The 16,705-nt window shown below is 52.4% G+C and overlaps 1 protein-coding gene across 1 annotated transcript in view; it reads left to right on the top strand.

Moving 5' to 3' along the window:
- Positions 1–1,308: 1,308 nt before the first annotated feature.
- The window catches only part of Spred (Sprouty-related protein with EVH-1 domain), a 75,076-nt gene continuing 59,679 nt past the window's right edge, over positions 1,309–16,705 (top strand). Inside the window, exon 1 of the mRNA XM_077665896.1 lies at positions 1,309–1,775. Within this exon, the coding sequence (XP_077522022.1) occupies positions 1,753–1,775 (23 nt within the window). The 5' untranslated portion in view covers positions 1,309–1,752. The remainder of the gene's footprint in view (positions 1,776–16,705) is intronic.

Below are 16,705 nucleotides of genomic sequence, written 5' to 3'. Positions count from 1 at the left end.
AAAGGTCAGGGACCGAAACGGCCTTCTAAAGTTGTGTACATCCAATTGGCTTGTTATCAACGCGACGATCTCTTGGAGTAACGCAACGACTTGCGTGCGGACAGTGTTTATGTTATAGGAAGGTAAATCCATCGAAATCGTGATAAAAAAAAGGAACGACAAACTAAGAAAAATAAACCTGCATGCCCCCCTCCCCCCCTTTTCTCCTTGTATATCTTTCATCCCTTAATAATGATTAGAAGCTGTAAGCTACTCAAATCGAGGGAAAGTGATTTTTCGTCACTAATCGTCCTGCTTCCTCTGGCCACACCCTAAAGTGGCGAAGCCTTCCATCTGGAGTCTGTTTTCGCCTCAACTGCCTCCATGATGTGATTTACAAATCCCGTTCATAAGCGTGCTAAAAGCATGGCCTCGGGGTGAAGAAGAGTAGAAAAAAAAAGAAACCTTTTCGTTCGACGTGTCGCTTGATGTCTGTACGCAGGCTTGATGCTGAAGAGTACTACTTATTTTTTAACAGGAAGATCTCCTTCTGCTCAAAACAGCAGCGTGAGATTTCGCCTTAAGTTCTTCACGCCAGGGGCGATGTTCTCTCCCACGCAGAGGCGCCGAGGTGCGGAGGCTAGCCGGGCCCTACTCCTGCCTGCCCCCTAAGCGGAGATATTCTTCCTCCGGCGTTATCATCGGCGCCTCGAAACCGCGCATCGGAGATAAGGCTGGAAAAAAACCGATTCGTGCGTCCAGGACACACATGTTTCGCGCATCGCTGTCTTTCCAAAACGAAAGCGCCTCATTCAGGCCGCATCTCGCGGTGTGTGTGGGAGAAATAAATGGGCAAAAATTAACGCTAGGAAACAAACTCCAATTCCCCGCCGTCATTCCGCATCTCCTAGTGGAAGAGAGGACTCCGGGCTAGGAGAAAGAAATTACCAGGATGACAACAGGCAAAAAAACGAGAGGAATAAAAATAAATAAAAAAGAAATTCCTTCGGCCCGCCGCCCAACCCAAGAGTCCGCACCCTGACAGCATCCCAAAAACCTCCCCGAATCCTCTTTCTCAACAAACAAACGCAGGGGTGAGGTACGCGTCGCGGCAAGATGCTGATAATCTGTCGCCCGACGTTGCTGGAAAGCATTGTGATCGTCATTTATGTGCCGGCAGATTAGAATTACGAGTGATATTAGAGGAACGAGCCGCGATTAGCTTGCGCACTATTTTTCCGGGCGCGGAAGGAGTGTGGCGCTGGCGCCGCGGCGCGCTGCGGTCGGCGTCGGCCGTCCCAGAATGCAGCGCGCCGCGCTCCCCTCCCCATTCGCTTGCGGCGAGCTCAGAGGAGACGCGTTTCTCGTCGGCGGCGTCGGGGACGGAGTGTGCGGCGGCGGCTGTGTTGGCTTGGCGCTTGCTTTGTGAAGGAGTGTGCGGTGTGTGGCGGCGGGCGGGCCGTGAACGCGGGCCCCCCACCCGAGTGTTGTTCGTTCCGTGCGTGTGAGCACCTTTCTACGTCGGCGGAGTTTCCGAAGCGGCCGCGGAGGCAAAAAAATAAGAACAGGGAAACTATACCGAGCTACTGAAGCAGCGATCGTCCATGAGAGCAGTGCAAAGGACTCCGAAGCACGACATCGAAGACGGCGGGGGTGACGGCGACGTATTCTTCTCGGGCTTGGGCAAGCTGGGGCTCTCGCCCTACACCTGAGGATTATCGCAAGACGGACGCCCGCGCGCGGCCAACATGACACTCCATCCGAGGAGGGAACATGACCGAAGCTAGCTTCCACGAGTGAGTATCTGTCGCTCGTCGTACTCTTTTCTTTTCCCTAATTTCTCGGAACCCCACTCTATCCTCCGACGACCACGATCGTTGGTTGGCTAAGCTAAATCAAACGAAGCCATCCGCCCTGACGACCGCGGTGCTACCACACCACCGAAGCTTTTATACTTCGGTACGGGCTACCCCCGGCAACTTGTGGAGTTGGTAACAGTTTCTCGCCGTAGTGTTTGTTCTCAACGGAGGAGTTCGCGCGCGCTTGCAGAGTTTTTCTCGAACGGAAACGCAGACACGGTGTGCTTTCTTTTTTCTTTCCGCCGAAGTGAAGGGAGCGCCTTCGCTGCTGCCTCGGTTTCGGGCCTGTTCGCGTCTTCGCCGTACGAGAGGCGAGCAGCGGCGTCGTCCCTTCCTTTCGGTCGTGTTCGCTCGCTCTCCCCCACCTCTTTCTCTCTCGCGCGTTCTCTCCTTGTGATCGTTTTTTTTTTCTCGCTCTCTCTTTCTTTCCTCGCTCAGCGCTTCGTTCTCTCTGCATTTCCTCCTCCTTCAGTGCGTCCTCTTCGCAGGCGCCGATCTCCCTACGCACAGACAAGCTCATTCTATGAGCCCCCCACCCGCTCTTCGCACAACCATTACGAGCAGCGAAGCTTGGCGACTCTCCGCCGCCGCCGCCGCCGCACACACCACCGTCCGCCCGTTCCGCGGTCCTTCCTACCCACTATAGCTGCCTAGAAGGTTCCATGTCCCCGAAGCTCACTGTTCGTCTCGAAGATAACCGAAGCCGGGCCGGTTAGGCTTAGCTAGCTTGTTTTCGCGCTGTTCCCTGAAAGACGATTGGATTTGTGGCCTGCAGTCTTCGTACCATCCCGAACATAACCGTTCTTCTCTCTTGGTCTCCGCAAGCCGGGCGAGGCAAGAGGAAACCAAAATGAGAAAATATGCGCTAGGAAAACATTTCGAAAGTGGTTGTATGATGTTTAGCGACTGTTGTCGTGCCCACTTGTCGCGCGCGCGCGCGCCTTTTTTTTTTTTTCAAAACAACAAGACAGCACAGGCAATCCGTGCTTTGATCGCCTCGCGCCTGCGTGTTTTATTATTATTATTATTAACCTTTCTATTTTAAAGCGCACGAGCCTCCGCGATTCGCCGCCCATCCCGGCCCGATCGAACGAATCTCGGTCGGCGCGGGATGCTTGAAGCAAGCAGGGAGAAAGTATGTTGCAAGAAAATCTCCCGGGCAACAGTCAGGTCGCCGGTCGGGAAATAATAACAAGATAATAATGAAAAGTGACCGGTGATATAGAAACGGCTTGCCTGCTTGTTTTACTTACTATCAAGGAACATGCGTTGAGTATAATCGCGTTCGACGGCTGCATCCGTGTGTGCTTGTGTGTCGTTCGTGCAAAAACGTACCGTGCCGATGTTGTTGCACCCTTCGCAAAACGAGCCAATACCGGCGAACAATCACGATCTAACGACGTTCGTTCCAACCTGTGAGACGAGTCGCTACCCACATACAAACGCATCACTGCTGTTTCGCGAGAAACATTTTTCTTCGTTTTAATGTTCGTCTCATCTTTCTTTCCTGTTTTTCTCCTCTCTCTCGCGTTGTCGTATGCTGTTACTGCTGGCACTTTAACACAGTTGCTGCTGAACCTCTTTATTGTTTTTTTTTTTTACCCGGCAGCTTCCGCGGCGTCTGCATGCATCTCTTGGTCGTTATGCCTGAAAGGAGCGGTGAAGTTAGAGGGGGGGGGGGGGGGGGGGGGGGCTGTTGTAGCGACGTACGCGCGCGCTCTGTTGTGCGTGAGAGAGAGAGAGCTGTTTCCTCCTCCGGGCTCTGCTGTTGCTGCGACGTCGTGCCGTGGTTCGGGTTCGACGTAGTCCTTTTTTTTTCGGTTTTTGCTTTTGCGCGGCGACTGTTTCATTCTTGTTCCCTCCCGTCAGGTTCATCCCCCTCTTCAGTCCGTTTTGGAGGCTGGTGAGGTGGAGAGGGGGCTTTTGAGAGGCCGTTTCCGGCGCGCAGGCGCTGACCTACACTCGGCGCTCTCTTGGTCCATCTTGTTCGTGTGTACGCGTGTATTCAGGTCTGGCCTTTTGGACTTCGCTCGCTTGTACGCAGTTCTGTACTGAGTTGTATTGATACTCGTTGTACGGCGATTTTGCCGTCCTTTGGCGATCTCGAAATGGTGCTTGAAGGTGCTTTTTTTTTTCTGGGTTTTTAAAAGGGGCCCAGGTGGGGGATAAGTGTCGGACTTGCTCAGTCATGATAGTTACGAAACCCCTTATCAAAATATGGTCATGTCCCACTCCTAACTACGGAGGTTAGCACAGCATGACGCACTGGCAGTTATACCTTTCTGTTTCGTCGACGAGTTCATTTAGCTACAGAAAAATGGCGTGGATTTCGGCTTAACTCGGAATTTAGGACCTGTCAGGGTGTCGGGATTTTGAAACGTCTGTCAGTGAGAAATTTCAGAGCTGCTGTTTAGTTTCAAAAGAAACAGGGTGTCAAGGGGTTCGATGAGTATGATTGATAGGGAGAGCGGCGTTGAATAGTTTGTTTGCACTTGGTTGTCTTCTTTGCCCCTAACTACACGCATCTCGCCACGTTAATATTACGAATGACATGACCACGAGTCTGAAATGGTCTTTTTACCCCGCGAACTCGGATCTACGCTTTTCGAGCATTCTTAGCAACCTCTATATATTGCCTGTGTGGCGGATTTCCCTATTAAATCGAGTTAAACTTCCCGGCACCCGTTTTTTTTTAACTCACTTCCGAAAAGAGTCAGCCACACGTGTGGTGGCCTTGCTTTCGCTTTTATTTTGGTTTTTAGGTTTCCGTGAATAAATAATTTCAGTCGCAGGCTACACATCCGCAAATTAGGCCCACGGAAATAAAAATATGCGTGGACTCTGCTTTCTCTCTGCTTTTTGTATCACTTGGCTTATTGCAGAGCAGCAAGCCGCTACGAGTTGGCTGAGTCATCATTTCAGAGGCGAGTTAAAAAAAAATGGCGGGAGCCTGCACGTTTAATTCGATTTAACAGGGAAATCGGCCACACAGGACAATAATTCGTGGTTTCTACGAATGCTCGGAGCATACAAATCGAGTTCCCGCGGTAAAAAGACGAGCTCAGAATCCTCTTTAGTGCACCTTAAAAACTACCCGCGTTGTATTTCTCCAATCCTCTTTACTAGTGGCTACAGAGTACTCAGGCCTCCGGTGGGGTAGGCGACTTGGAAAGTTCATGGTGTTTAAATACGTGGAGTAGCTGAACGTCTCTTTTTTTTTTGGCACGGTCTGTGTATTCGAGCCTACGTAGTGTTATTTTCAGGGATTCTTCGGTGTAACGCGAATCCGTTGTTGTCGTGGTTTTGCGTTGGTGGCTTTGTCGCCGCTGCTACATTCGATGTCTCGAGACCGGAAAACCAACGGGCGAAAAGCGAGTTTTAAACAGAAATGGAGGCTTTTATATTCGGCCTTGATTCGTTTGCATTCATAGCGGTAGTAGGCGTTCAGCAGACTGTAAAAGTCCAAAAGAGAGAGTCTGATCCTTCCATAGAGACGTTTCGACGTTCGTAACTATTTGATGAGTACGACGAGATCGCGAGCTCGATTCCTGGCCGCCTGTCAACGTTGGCGAACAAAAAAAAAAAGCCTACGTGGCAGATGCTTTAGAAGCTCATCCGGAATGGTCTCACTCACCACTCGAAGCTTTCGTTTTATTGTGGAGATGTTGATTTGACCATGACCCTTTAATTCCCACGCCCGAGCTGTACTAGTCGTGGGACGTTGTAGCAGTGACGAGGCCGGTGCTGTTTTAATTTCGTTGGTTGCGGTCTCACAACTGTTACATGCATTGAGTGAAAGCGTCTCTAAAAACAGCTTTCTTATTTTTTTTTTGTTTATAGCAATCAGGAGCCCAAAGAAAGAATAAACTTTCTTAATCAGAACGACTTGAGAAAAATGTGAGCGAATAAAAAAAATATCCTGGGAATTGTTAATTTTCCTTCCGAAAATAACTTGGAGGTACATGTATTTATTTCCATTTATAAAAATGCTGGAAGTTGACGTAAAAGCTGCGTAGGGCACCTTGTTAATGTTGAAATTAGGGTAAAACGGCGCAAGAGCGACAAAAAAAAAATCTCATGTCTAACACGTTTGGTGCTGCTGACAACGTAGGCTCAAAGATCCGTTCCGTTTTTCCAAGCCGACCACCAGGCCAGGGGAGGAGGGGGGGGGGGTATTGACAAGCATTGTGGGTACCCAGAGCTGGACTGAGGTTCGAACCTCGGACTTCCTGAATACGAGGCGGATGCTGAGACCAAGTTGGCCGCGGTTTTCTGTCGTTGTAAAACCCCAGCAACGATTTTTTAAAAAATAATATTACTTGTTGGGCCGCATACATTAGCTAGAGCTTCGACTAGCAAGCTCAGAATTTTTGTTGTTTGTTTCCATTCACTTTCTTCGCGTCATTTTTGAACAATTCCCATGCATGGCTTGCAAGTTGCGTGCCTAGAACGGGAGTAATGCGGGGCTGTATTATTATTCTCATACGCGTAATAATAACGTGACGGCCTGGAGGTGGAGCTTCCTCCTCGTATTCCGGAGGTGCTGGGTTCGATCCCCACTGCCGCCGGGTATGCCCACCAGTTTTCTAATGGGCGCAAGACTTACCCCGGCCTGATGCTCGGCTTTTCTGCGCTGAAATGCTTGGGTGAATGTTTTTGGACCGAACCGTTGAATTGCAGTGTTCTCCTGGCAAACCGCAAAGGGGGCGCTCTCGACAACTCGACCTGCGCAGATCATGTCACCGAGGTGGCGTGTCTGCAGCTTGTTTAGGTGCATTCTGGGTAGACAAGGGAAGGCGCGCGATGTAGTTAGTCATCTTTGCACTTTGCTCCTGAAAGGATTTTCCTCTTTCGGTTTGTTTTTGCTATGATGTTTAGGCCTGGGTTTAAGCGAAGTGACCCTGCCTTTGTAGGCTTAGCTTTTTTTTTCATCATCTCGCGCTCGAGAGAGTACCGTGTTTCCCCCTTTTGACTGCTGCGCAGCGAAGGTGAAATTCAAAGCCTTCGACTTCCGCCAGTGAGGGTCTGGCTTCACTCCGACACGGCGGGTCTCTCTTCGGGCCCCTCTTACAATCCATCCTTCCATTCCCCCCCTCGGTCGCCGTCAGTCTCCTCCCCCCGGAAACGCTCCAAGGTCGTCGCGGAGGAGGATGCCGCGGTGGCGACGACCACCCCTCGGAAGAGAAGGCGGCGATGGGAAATGTATACAGAGGGGCCCGCGAAAGAGCAGGAAGCCGTCACAAAAATCACGCTCGCCCTCCCCTCGCTAGATGAGAACCAGCCAGCCGGGCATCCGCTAACGTCGTCGTCGAGCACGGGTTTCCCGGGGTGTGGTGTGATGTAGCGGCGGCCTCCGCGTGATCGCAAAACACCGGGAGTCTGTCGTCCCGCGGCGCTGCCCCTGTTACCGAGCACGATAAGCGGTGCGCGGATAGAGAGGGGGTGGGGGGGTGCGTCTCTTCGCGTTCCTCCGAGGAGAGACTACAGCTGTGGTCTGTCTGCGGTGGTTTGAGCATCCGGCTTATTTGGTGTTGGCGCGGGGTATCGATTATCAGTATACATCCACCACTGTGTCCGACGGCTTTTCCGATGGTTGCAGGCTTTTCACCCTGGCCTGGTGCTAGGGATTTCTGGGGCGAAATACTTGGGAAAAACTTCTGTTGGGTACTCATCTCTAACAGAGTGGAGCACAGGCACGTCTCCAAGCGCCCCCCCCCCCCCCCCCCCCGCCCACAACTGGAAGAAGTTACCTTGGGCTCCTCCCGAAAACTAGTCATGACTACGTGTACGTGGCGAAGTGGGTGAGGGATCAAACGCGTGTTAACGACATCCTAGTCGAAATCAAGAGGAAGAAATGGGCTTGGGCAGGGCATGTACTGCGAAGGCAAGATCACCGCTGGTCCTTAATGGTAACGGAATGGATTCCAAGAGAAGGCAAGCGTAGCAGGGGACGGCAGAAAGTTAGGTAGGCGGATGAGGTTAAGAAGTTCGCAAGCAAAGGGCAGGCGCAGCTGGCAAAGCACAGGGTTCATTGGAGAGACATGGGAGAGGCCTTTGCCCTGCAGTGGGTGTATTCAGGATGATGATGAATGCTCATCACAGTCGCTGACGTCTCCATCGCTGCGATTGTCCGAGAAGTGTCCAGCTTCCTCCTATACGGTAACACTAACCCTTGCGACACACCCAAGGCTGCGTTTGCTGCTCCCAAGTGCATACTAATTAAAAGCATTCTCTTTCTGACGGCGTTGTCGCTCGTGTGCGCCCTGCGGATCGAAGCTGGGTGTGAGTTCACCTGGCTCGTGAGAAACATGCGACTGACCGGCTGCTTCGTTGTGTTGGAAATGACGCTTAAGATTAAATTAATGTCACAAATGCGCGCTGATGAAATGAGACGATTAAACACTCATGTGAAGGAAGCACGAAAGGATATATCTACAAAAACTTGTTTACACGCCAAGATACGTACTCGCAAATTCGCACACCGCCTCGGGCATTCGCACCGTCGAGCAGCGCACACACGATGGTTCCTTCTTGTCCGTCACTTGGCTGAGTTGCCTCCCAGCGCCGCAGGGTATACCGCGCACTTGCAGTGCACCGGAAGCGCACACACTCACGCGCACACACACACTCAACACACGCGCACACACACACTCAACACACACGCACGCGCACACGCACACTCACGCGCACACATGCACGGGCCCACTTGAAAGGAGGCGCTGCGCGGCTCTGCAGTTCGTACTTCGGGTGGCGGGCATTGCCCGCGCCCCTAACGACTACACCAATGAGCTAACGAAGTGGGCGCTCATCGGTCCGATCGCAGAACGGAGGGTGGCGCCAAAGACGCCCCCCCCCCCCCCCCCCCCCCCCCCCCTCGCACCGAAAGCACACGTGTGGACACAAAAGAACGCTCGCTGCACGGAACGACACTCGCGGAGAAAAGCATGTATATGAGAAATGACCCTTTCTTACAGTTGCGGGTACAAAATATTCTAAGGCAAAGGAGATTCCGCCGTGTCAAGATCCATTCCAGCAGTGAGTGCAAGAAACTCTGCACTACAAAGTCGCCGTCACAAGGAGTAAAATGAAAATGCGCGGAAACGTGGGTCCCGTCATCAAGCTTCGATGCCGGGATCCCCGTGGATTGGGAACATTAGGAATACTCTATGTAAATAAAATAGCTAATTAAGGGAACGAGGTATATTTCATATGAGTCACCGCTCACTAGGCTAGGATATATCGTTTCCACGTCACCGTGACGTAGCCGAGTGCGGAACGTCCTGGTATTGTCCCATTTCGATGTAGAAAGACAAAACCCTGGTTGGCTTTCCCGGTCGCTGGCAGGAACTGATTATTCTTTAGCGGCGAGGGGAACTGAGTAGTTTCGCTCGCAGAGAGAAATCTCAGACGGTGTGAGTGCCGATAATGGCTCTGACAAGGATGTGCATCCTGTGTAAGCGCGTGAACATTCCGCACTCTTTCGAGGGACAGACAATTGTGCTCAGCTGCAGGCATGGCGTCGACAGCAGGCCGGACTGGTTCGTTCAGTGCTTGCATTTTTTATTTGTAATAACATTGCTGCTGTCGTCAAAAACGTTCCTTATTGGTTTTCTATCGCAGTCTTAACCACTCGATGCCAGCGATGGACAAACTTTAAAAGTAAGATGTTGCTACATATCAGAATTAATGGACCATTAACTTCAATATTTCCAAAGAGTACCTTACAATATTACACCGCTGTCTTACAATTAAGACTGATCTCCAAAAATCCTGTACTTCAGTATAGTGCAAGACCGGGCTTGAATCGTAATTCAGCATTTCTCTCACCTACTGATCCGGAGTTCCCGGGTTCGAACCCGACCGCGGCGGCTGCGTTTTTATGGAGGAAAAACGCTAAGGCGCCCGTGTGCTGTGCGATGTCAGTGCACGTTAAAGATCCCCAGGTGGTCGAAATTATTCCGGAGCCCTCCTTTACGGACCTATTTGTTCCTCTCTTCTTTCACTCCCTCCTTTATCCCTTCCCTTACGGCGCGGTTCAGGTGTCCAACGGTATATGAGACAGATACTGCGTCATTTCCTTTCCACCAAAAACCAATTATTATTATTATTTCTCTCGCCATTTCTTTCTCCATTGCTGCGGTCCTATAGCTCTTTCCGTCCATTCGGTCTCTGTGGGGCCACCCTTATGGCTACTGCTTCCGCACAGAGCGGCGTCAGCTTTTACGAAACTAGAATGACGCTACTGACGTATTGTAGCCTCCAATAGACCAGGGGACGTGTTTTGTAATGTTTAATTTTGCATTCCTCTCATTCGGTCCTCTGCCATTGGTCGCTCGCTTCCAGTTACGTATAGCCCACGTGGGATCGCCGACCGTGACAGATTTAAATGCGCCTTTGATTGAACTTACTCGAGTAAACGCACCCCACTCCCTCCCCCGCTGACGTCACGGTTGACGTCACTATCCCATGAAATGAAAACGAGATGGACCGATGTGAAATGTGGCCTCAAGAATACGCCTTCCCCGCCGCGGTGGCTCAGTGGTTAGGGCGCTCGACTACTCATCCGGAGTTCCCGGGTTCGAACCCGACCGCGGCGGCTGCGTTTTTATGGAGGAAAAACGCTAAGGCACCCGTGCGCTGTGCGATGTCAGTGCACGTTAAAGATCCCCAGGTGGTCGAAATTATTCCGGAGCCCTCCACTACGGCACGTATTCTTCCTTTCTTCTTTCACTCCCTCCTTTATCCCTTCCCTTACGGCGCGGTTCAGTTGTCCAAAGATATATGAGACAGATCTGCGCCATTTCCTTTCCCCAAAAACCAATTATTAATTATTAAGAATACGCCTTCCAGGTGGCGTCTCATACCGTTCCGTGGGCGTTGTCGCCGTCCGAAACCGCTACCCCCCCCCCCCCCTTTTTTTTTCTGTAGAAGTCCCGAAGCTCGTACAGCGTGCGACGAGCGAGCGGCCCGAACCCGGACAAAACACCTCTCCGCCAGCACCTTGAGAAAGCGCGGAGCCTCGCCACACCTTGCGTCTTTTAGAAAGTCCTCCTTTCCCTCTCTCACCTCCCCCCTCGTCGCCGCAGGGCTCGTCATCGGGTCCAGGCTCCAGCTGTGCAGTTCAGTAGTGGGTGCATCGCTCACTCACCCTTCCGTTCTCCCTCGGGGCACCCCTCCTCCCCTCTCCCTCGCCTCTCTCTCTCTCTCTCTTCGTGCCTACGGTGTGAATCACTCGACCCGTGTGGGATGGGACTTGTCGCGACGCCGCCACTGCCGAAAGGCCTGCTTGAGCGCCGGCGGCGGTGCTGAAACGGCTCAATGGTTTTCGCGTCACACCGTTGGCGGCAGCGGGGAGGGAGAGGGAAGAAGCGTTTATTTAGAAGGAGGGGTGGGGTAGAGGGGTTGACCGCGGCACTGCTTGCACCGGGAGGGAGCGGCTGCACACCACCTCGCTTCGCGGGCAGGACGCGAAGGCGAAGAAAACGTGCAACTGCAAAAGCGTCCTGCCCAGAATCCTGCCTGCCTGCTTGCTACGCGTAAAGCACACGAGTCGTGCTCCGAGGTCACTTGGCGAAACGGCGCGATGCGAGCGAGCTCGTCGAAGGCGCGGAGGAAAGTTGCGCGTCAGTCGAAATAGTGATCAATGAGGCTCCCTGCTGTGCACCCTCCGAATGTTGAGTGCCGTGTACTTGACGTGCGCAGAACTGGCAACCGGCGGTCTGTCAAGTGTCAGAAAAATATAGACAGGAGGGAAGCCTAACCGCTGGCGGCCGTGAGTCGGACTGAAGTGGCGAGCTTCGAATATTAGGGACATTTAGAATACGGTAACACTCTGTCGGTTAAAGACACAGGGGAATAGCGGGGTGCCAGTGGGCAGGCGCAGGACAGTAACGCCCCTCCCTCCGGTTATTGTCCTGCGCCTGCCCACTGGCACCTTGGTATTCCCGTGTGTCTTTAACCGACAGAGTGTTACCGTATTCTAAAAGTCCCTATTATAGCTGGGATAACGAGGCAGGGGAGGAAATTCAGCAGAGGATGTAGAACTCTTGAAGTACCTTTATAGAAAAGTGTGGTCGAATTCATATGATTCTGGGAGCTACCTTGTCCGGACGTTCTTAGCAGCGGGCAGAAATTGCATCGTAGTTGCTATGGAGGAGCGGTTGCACTTCCGGCTTCACATAAAGTGACGTCACAGCCTGTCCTATCTTTTTTTTTCCTTCGTTCTTGGTTGAACGTCATTTGGGTAGGGGCATTTGCTGGACTGCACTGAGCTGATGATGGTGATGGCTGTTGTGGTGACGATGATTATAGTGGTGGCAGCGGTTCCCCCAATCGAAGTCTCATCCGTAATAGCTGTCTGTAGTCGGATAAAACTCAAGAACGAAGCGGCAAATGCCCCTCAATTGAAGCCCCCCAGCCAATGGCGTGGTCCGAGTTTCATGACGCTGCGGCTAATCCGCTTAAGCCGTTGTTATTGCTCATTCATCTGTCATACCCTGCGATTTCGCGCAAGCCTGCTCAAGGGGTAGAGGAGCAGAATAGGTCGAAGCCATTGGCTAAAGGGGCTCCTTCGAGGGCAGTCAGCAGCTTCGTTCTTGAGTTGTATCCAACTAAAGTGTTTATTAACCTGATTCTTTTTTTTTTCGGGCTTGCGGTCGACCTCGCTGTGTTTTGCGCGGCAAAAAGTGAAATAAGCACATAAGAGACGGTGACTGGTAAGGCTCGCTGAAAGCGGAGGTGCACTAACCCGGCGTCTGATTTTCATTGCCGCGTCTTTCCGCCGGTATCGAAGTCAGTGGGGCACTGCAAAATGGAAAGGCAGCTCGAACGGGCGGGAAACCAAAAAAAAAATGCAGGAAGTATGACTCTGCAGGGACCGCGGTAGTGCGCAGAGAAAGAAAGGAGAAAAAAAAAACTCCCAGGAAAAATGTAAGTAACTATGTGTGTGCGCCCGACAACGACGACGCATCTGATTTACGGCACGTCAGCAAGCTGAGCATTTTTTACGGCGCAACGGATACGCGGGGCCACTACTGCAGCTATCATCCCGCACGTAATGCGAACTGCGCAGAATCGCGGCCAGAGTAGGCCTCGGAGAGAGGGACAGTGGTGCGGTATGGCTACTGTAGTATGGTACTCGGTATACTGCAGTTGTAGCCCAGTGGCATGAGCATACACCCCATTCTGTGTTGGACCTTCCACCCACTGTGGGTGTACCCACCGGTTTTGCCGAAGGGGGCAAGCACTTCCATGGCATAATGCTCGTTTTCTCCGAGGCAAAATGCTTTTGGAAAAAAAAAAATGTGTCCTTGAGCCCTCCTCGGATAAAACCAAAGACGTTAGGCGGCAACTGCAAGGGCCCTTCCTGGGCGTACGCGCTCAGCGTCGGCGCTCTTGGCGTAGGCCAAAACCGGTCTGCGCATGCGCACTGCAGGAGACGCCAGTGAGCCTCGGCGAGGCGCCGATATCTGTCCGTGCTAGATATCGGCGTCAGCGCACGGGCGCTCGCATACGCGTCGGAAGAGGGGTACAGTTTATAACAATCGGAGGATCGCGGGGCTCTCGGCGGCTCTTCATGGCTTGAAGCTCTTTCCGGTTCCCCGAACTTTTCTTCGCGGTTTAAGTTGTCCTTTCATCGCCCCCCAACCCTTTCTCTCCACGGCTTGAAATTCTGGCCTCCTACTCGAGAGGGGAAGCGAGCCAGCGCCAGGAACATGGAGATGCATGCCCCTTTTCGACGCCCGTTCCGGCGTACGCCAAGAGTGCCGACGCCGAGCGCGTACGCCCAGGAAGGGCCCTTGGAGTTGGCGCTTTAGTCATGGCGCTGTGTGGCAAAGCTCCCCTCGCGACGTATCAATTGTAAAGGTATAGTATGCCTCAGGGCGCTTGCCAAAGTTTCGACGAGTGGGTTTGTCTTCTTCCGGGCAGAGCGTTTATCGTTGGCGGGGTTTAAACCTTCAATCCGAATAGAAAGGCCCGGAGGGAAGGGGGAACACCCTTCCCACTCCACTCCCTTCTCCCATAGCGGAGCCTTTCTCTGGGTGAATGTCTAAACCCTGAAAATGATGAAGGCTTCGCCCGGACGAAGACAACTCCATGACGAAATGTTGGCAAGCGAGGCATTCCTCTTCTTGTTAACTTTGGTATGGTATGGTACGGTATGTCACCGTTTTTTTTTTGGGGGGGGGGGGGGGGGGGAGGGGGTTAGCATACCGAAGCTGCACGTGCGCTGTGAGGGACGCCACAGTGTAGGGCTCCAAATTAATGTAGCATTTAATGAGAACACGGTTATTGCCCGCTTCTTTGCTTGCGCTTGCTTGCTGTGGGCGGGAAATGACTACGAGGTACAGATGAAGGCACGCGTGAGAGGCTGCATGTCTTAGGGCCTGGCTCCAGCTGAGGTCAGGGAGGAACTGGGCGGTTGTCTCGGCCGTGTTTCAGCCGCTCGAGTCGCATAGCCTGAAGGCCGTTGGTGGTGGCGACGGGTCGCGGAGGAACACGATCAGAGCTTGCCAGGACTCAGTGGCGTGCTTTACTGACAGGCAGAGTAAGCGCCGGGCAGGCCCGTGCCTGCAAGGACGCGAGAGCGCATACGGCGTGTATGCAACTGTATACCCGTTCGCTCTCGCTTTAAACTCGGTATACCAACTCTGCTCACTCGCAAGAAGCGTACTCGCTCAGCCGCTGCGCAATGTGTCGTTGCCTGCGCAACCCATGAATGAGGGCAGCGAGACGAAGAGAGGTAGGGGGCGGGGGTTCCGAGCCGTGGCTGTTTCTTTCTTTCTTTGGCCGCGGGATGAGCGGTGGCGTGGTGGACGCCGGCCAAGACCGGCGGGAAATGACGTAACCTTCTCAGAAGTGAGGACTGAGACGTCCTTTGTCACTCCCGCCTCCGCGAACGACCCCAGCTGAGCGACAGACGGAGACCGCGGGTTTTTAGGTACGGAGCACCGAGACGGCGACGTGTGTGCCCTTTTTGAATGAGGAAAAACGCTAAGGCGCCCGTGTGCTGTGCAATGTCAGTGCACGTTAAAGGTCCCCAGGTGGTCGAAATTATTCCGGAACCCTCCACTACGGCACCTATTTCTCTCTTTCTTTTTCCACTCCCTCCTTTATCCCTTCCCTTACGGCGTGGTTCAGGTGTCCAACGGTATATGAGACAGATACTGCGCCATTTCCTTTCCCCAAAAAAACCAATTATTATTATTATTATGCTCCGCGAAGGTAGTATGGACGTGTACTGGACGTTCATGGGACGTCCACTGGACGTCCAAAAAAGAGCGCTTTTTTTTTTTGGGGGGGGGGGGGGGGTTGAGTGAGCCCCTATCCCGCAGGGCTTGTCGTGATTACGTTCAACCCGAGGACATTTTCTGCACTCTAAACACAAAGGAGATAAAAGCGGGGTAGGCTGTCCTCTAGCGCCCTCTATTTTATAGAAGGGAGTGCATTAGAGGACGACTTACTCTATCCGTTTCGCCCGGATAACGTCTGAAATACAGTTATATGAATGAAAAAATAAATAAAAAGGGAACATCCCGCAGTTTTATGCTTGGATATAGGCATCGTCCGGTGGGTTATAAAACCAAACAATACCTCTTCTTCCGGCTTCGCCGAGAAACGCGATAGGGAACGTTCAAGCCAAACGACAGCATCCACTTCCAGGAGAATCGCCCTCGGGCTTATGCGTGGCGGCAAGACGGAGGACCATTCGTGGCGTACGCTGCCTTTAGAGGGTGTTGCCTGCCACGCGCACCCCCCCCCCCCTCTCTCTCTCTCTTTTTTTTATCCGAAGTCCGATCTCTACGCGTCTCCTTCAGTGAAAGAATCGTTCCGCGGAAACTTTCCTTCGCACTTGCGAAAGCTAGAAAGAGGCGAAACAAAAAAAAAAGGAAAGACAGAAATACGCGCGGGTCACGACAGCCATTCAGGACGAGGAAGACACGCTGGAGGGAGTTGAGAATGTGTGCATGGAGAAGGAAAGAAGGGGGGGAGGGGGGGAGTGGAGTGTGTGTGGAGCATACTACTTCATTCTTGAGCCACGTGCGCTGCGCTGTACGGCTTTTTTTTTTTTCCTTTTCCCTGGCTGAACGAACCCGAGACGAATTAAGACTGGAGGAAAACTGCGCGGCTGCTGGCCAAGTTCCGCAATTCTCCGCGGTCCTCCCCGCCTATTTTTTTTTTTCATTTCGTTCGTTTCGGTATGTTTTTTTTTTTCTCGTCATTTCTTCCTCGGGCTTTCTTCTTCACCTCACCGGTGACCTCGCTAGTTCCCCGACCCGCGTCCAGAGTGTCTGTTCCGGCAGCTTACTGTACACTGCATCGGGGTCAAATCGAGGAATCTCAAAAGGGGGCTGACGTACTGTGGTAGCGATTCAGGCTAGCTGGTGAAACACTGTCAGCGGTAAACAACTGGGATCAACGAGACACCGACGCAAAAGACACAGCTCTTGCGTCGTCAAGGGTCGCCTGTATTACGATTTACTGCACCGCTCTAACGACGAAGAGGCTAATTTCGCTGTAAACTGAGGTTTTTTTTTACAGGCTGTAAAAAAGTGCCTAGAAATTAGGCTCGTATCGCCGTCTGCACAGGACTTCTACGCTTTCGCAAATAAACTTGGATAACATTGAGTGCGTTTGTCGGTTTGTTTTTAGTGGCGGATCTCTGAGTCTAGGCCACACGCCTGCTGCCATTATTTCCCGCCGACGATCACGGTGTCGACCTCCCGTGCACGTCCGGAGTTTGAATCGAGTGGTGGGAGAGAAAGTACCAAATAAATGCGTAGTCTGCTGAGGAACCGTTGCATTTTGGGGGAGTTGGTACATCATACTTTTTTTTTTAAATAATTGCACACACAAGACAGGATATG

Source organism: Amblyomma americanum, chromosome 5 (assembly GCF_052857255.1).
Source record: "Amblyomma americanum isolate KBUSLIRL-KWMA chromosome 5, ASM5285725v1, whole genome shotgun sequence".
Taxonomy (NCBI): Eukaryota; Metazoa; Arthropoda; class Arachnida; order Ixodida; family Ixodidae; genus Amblyomma; species Amblyomma americanum.
The sequence above is the reverse complement of the archived record's forward strand: the minus strand, read 5'-3'. Positions and strand labels throughout refer to the sequence as shown.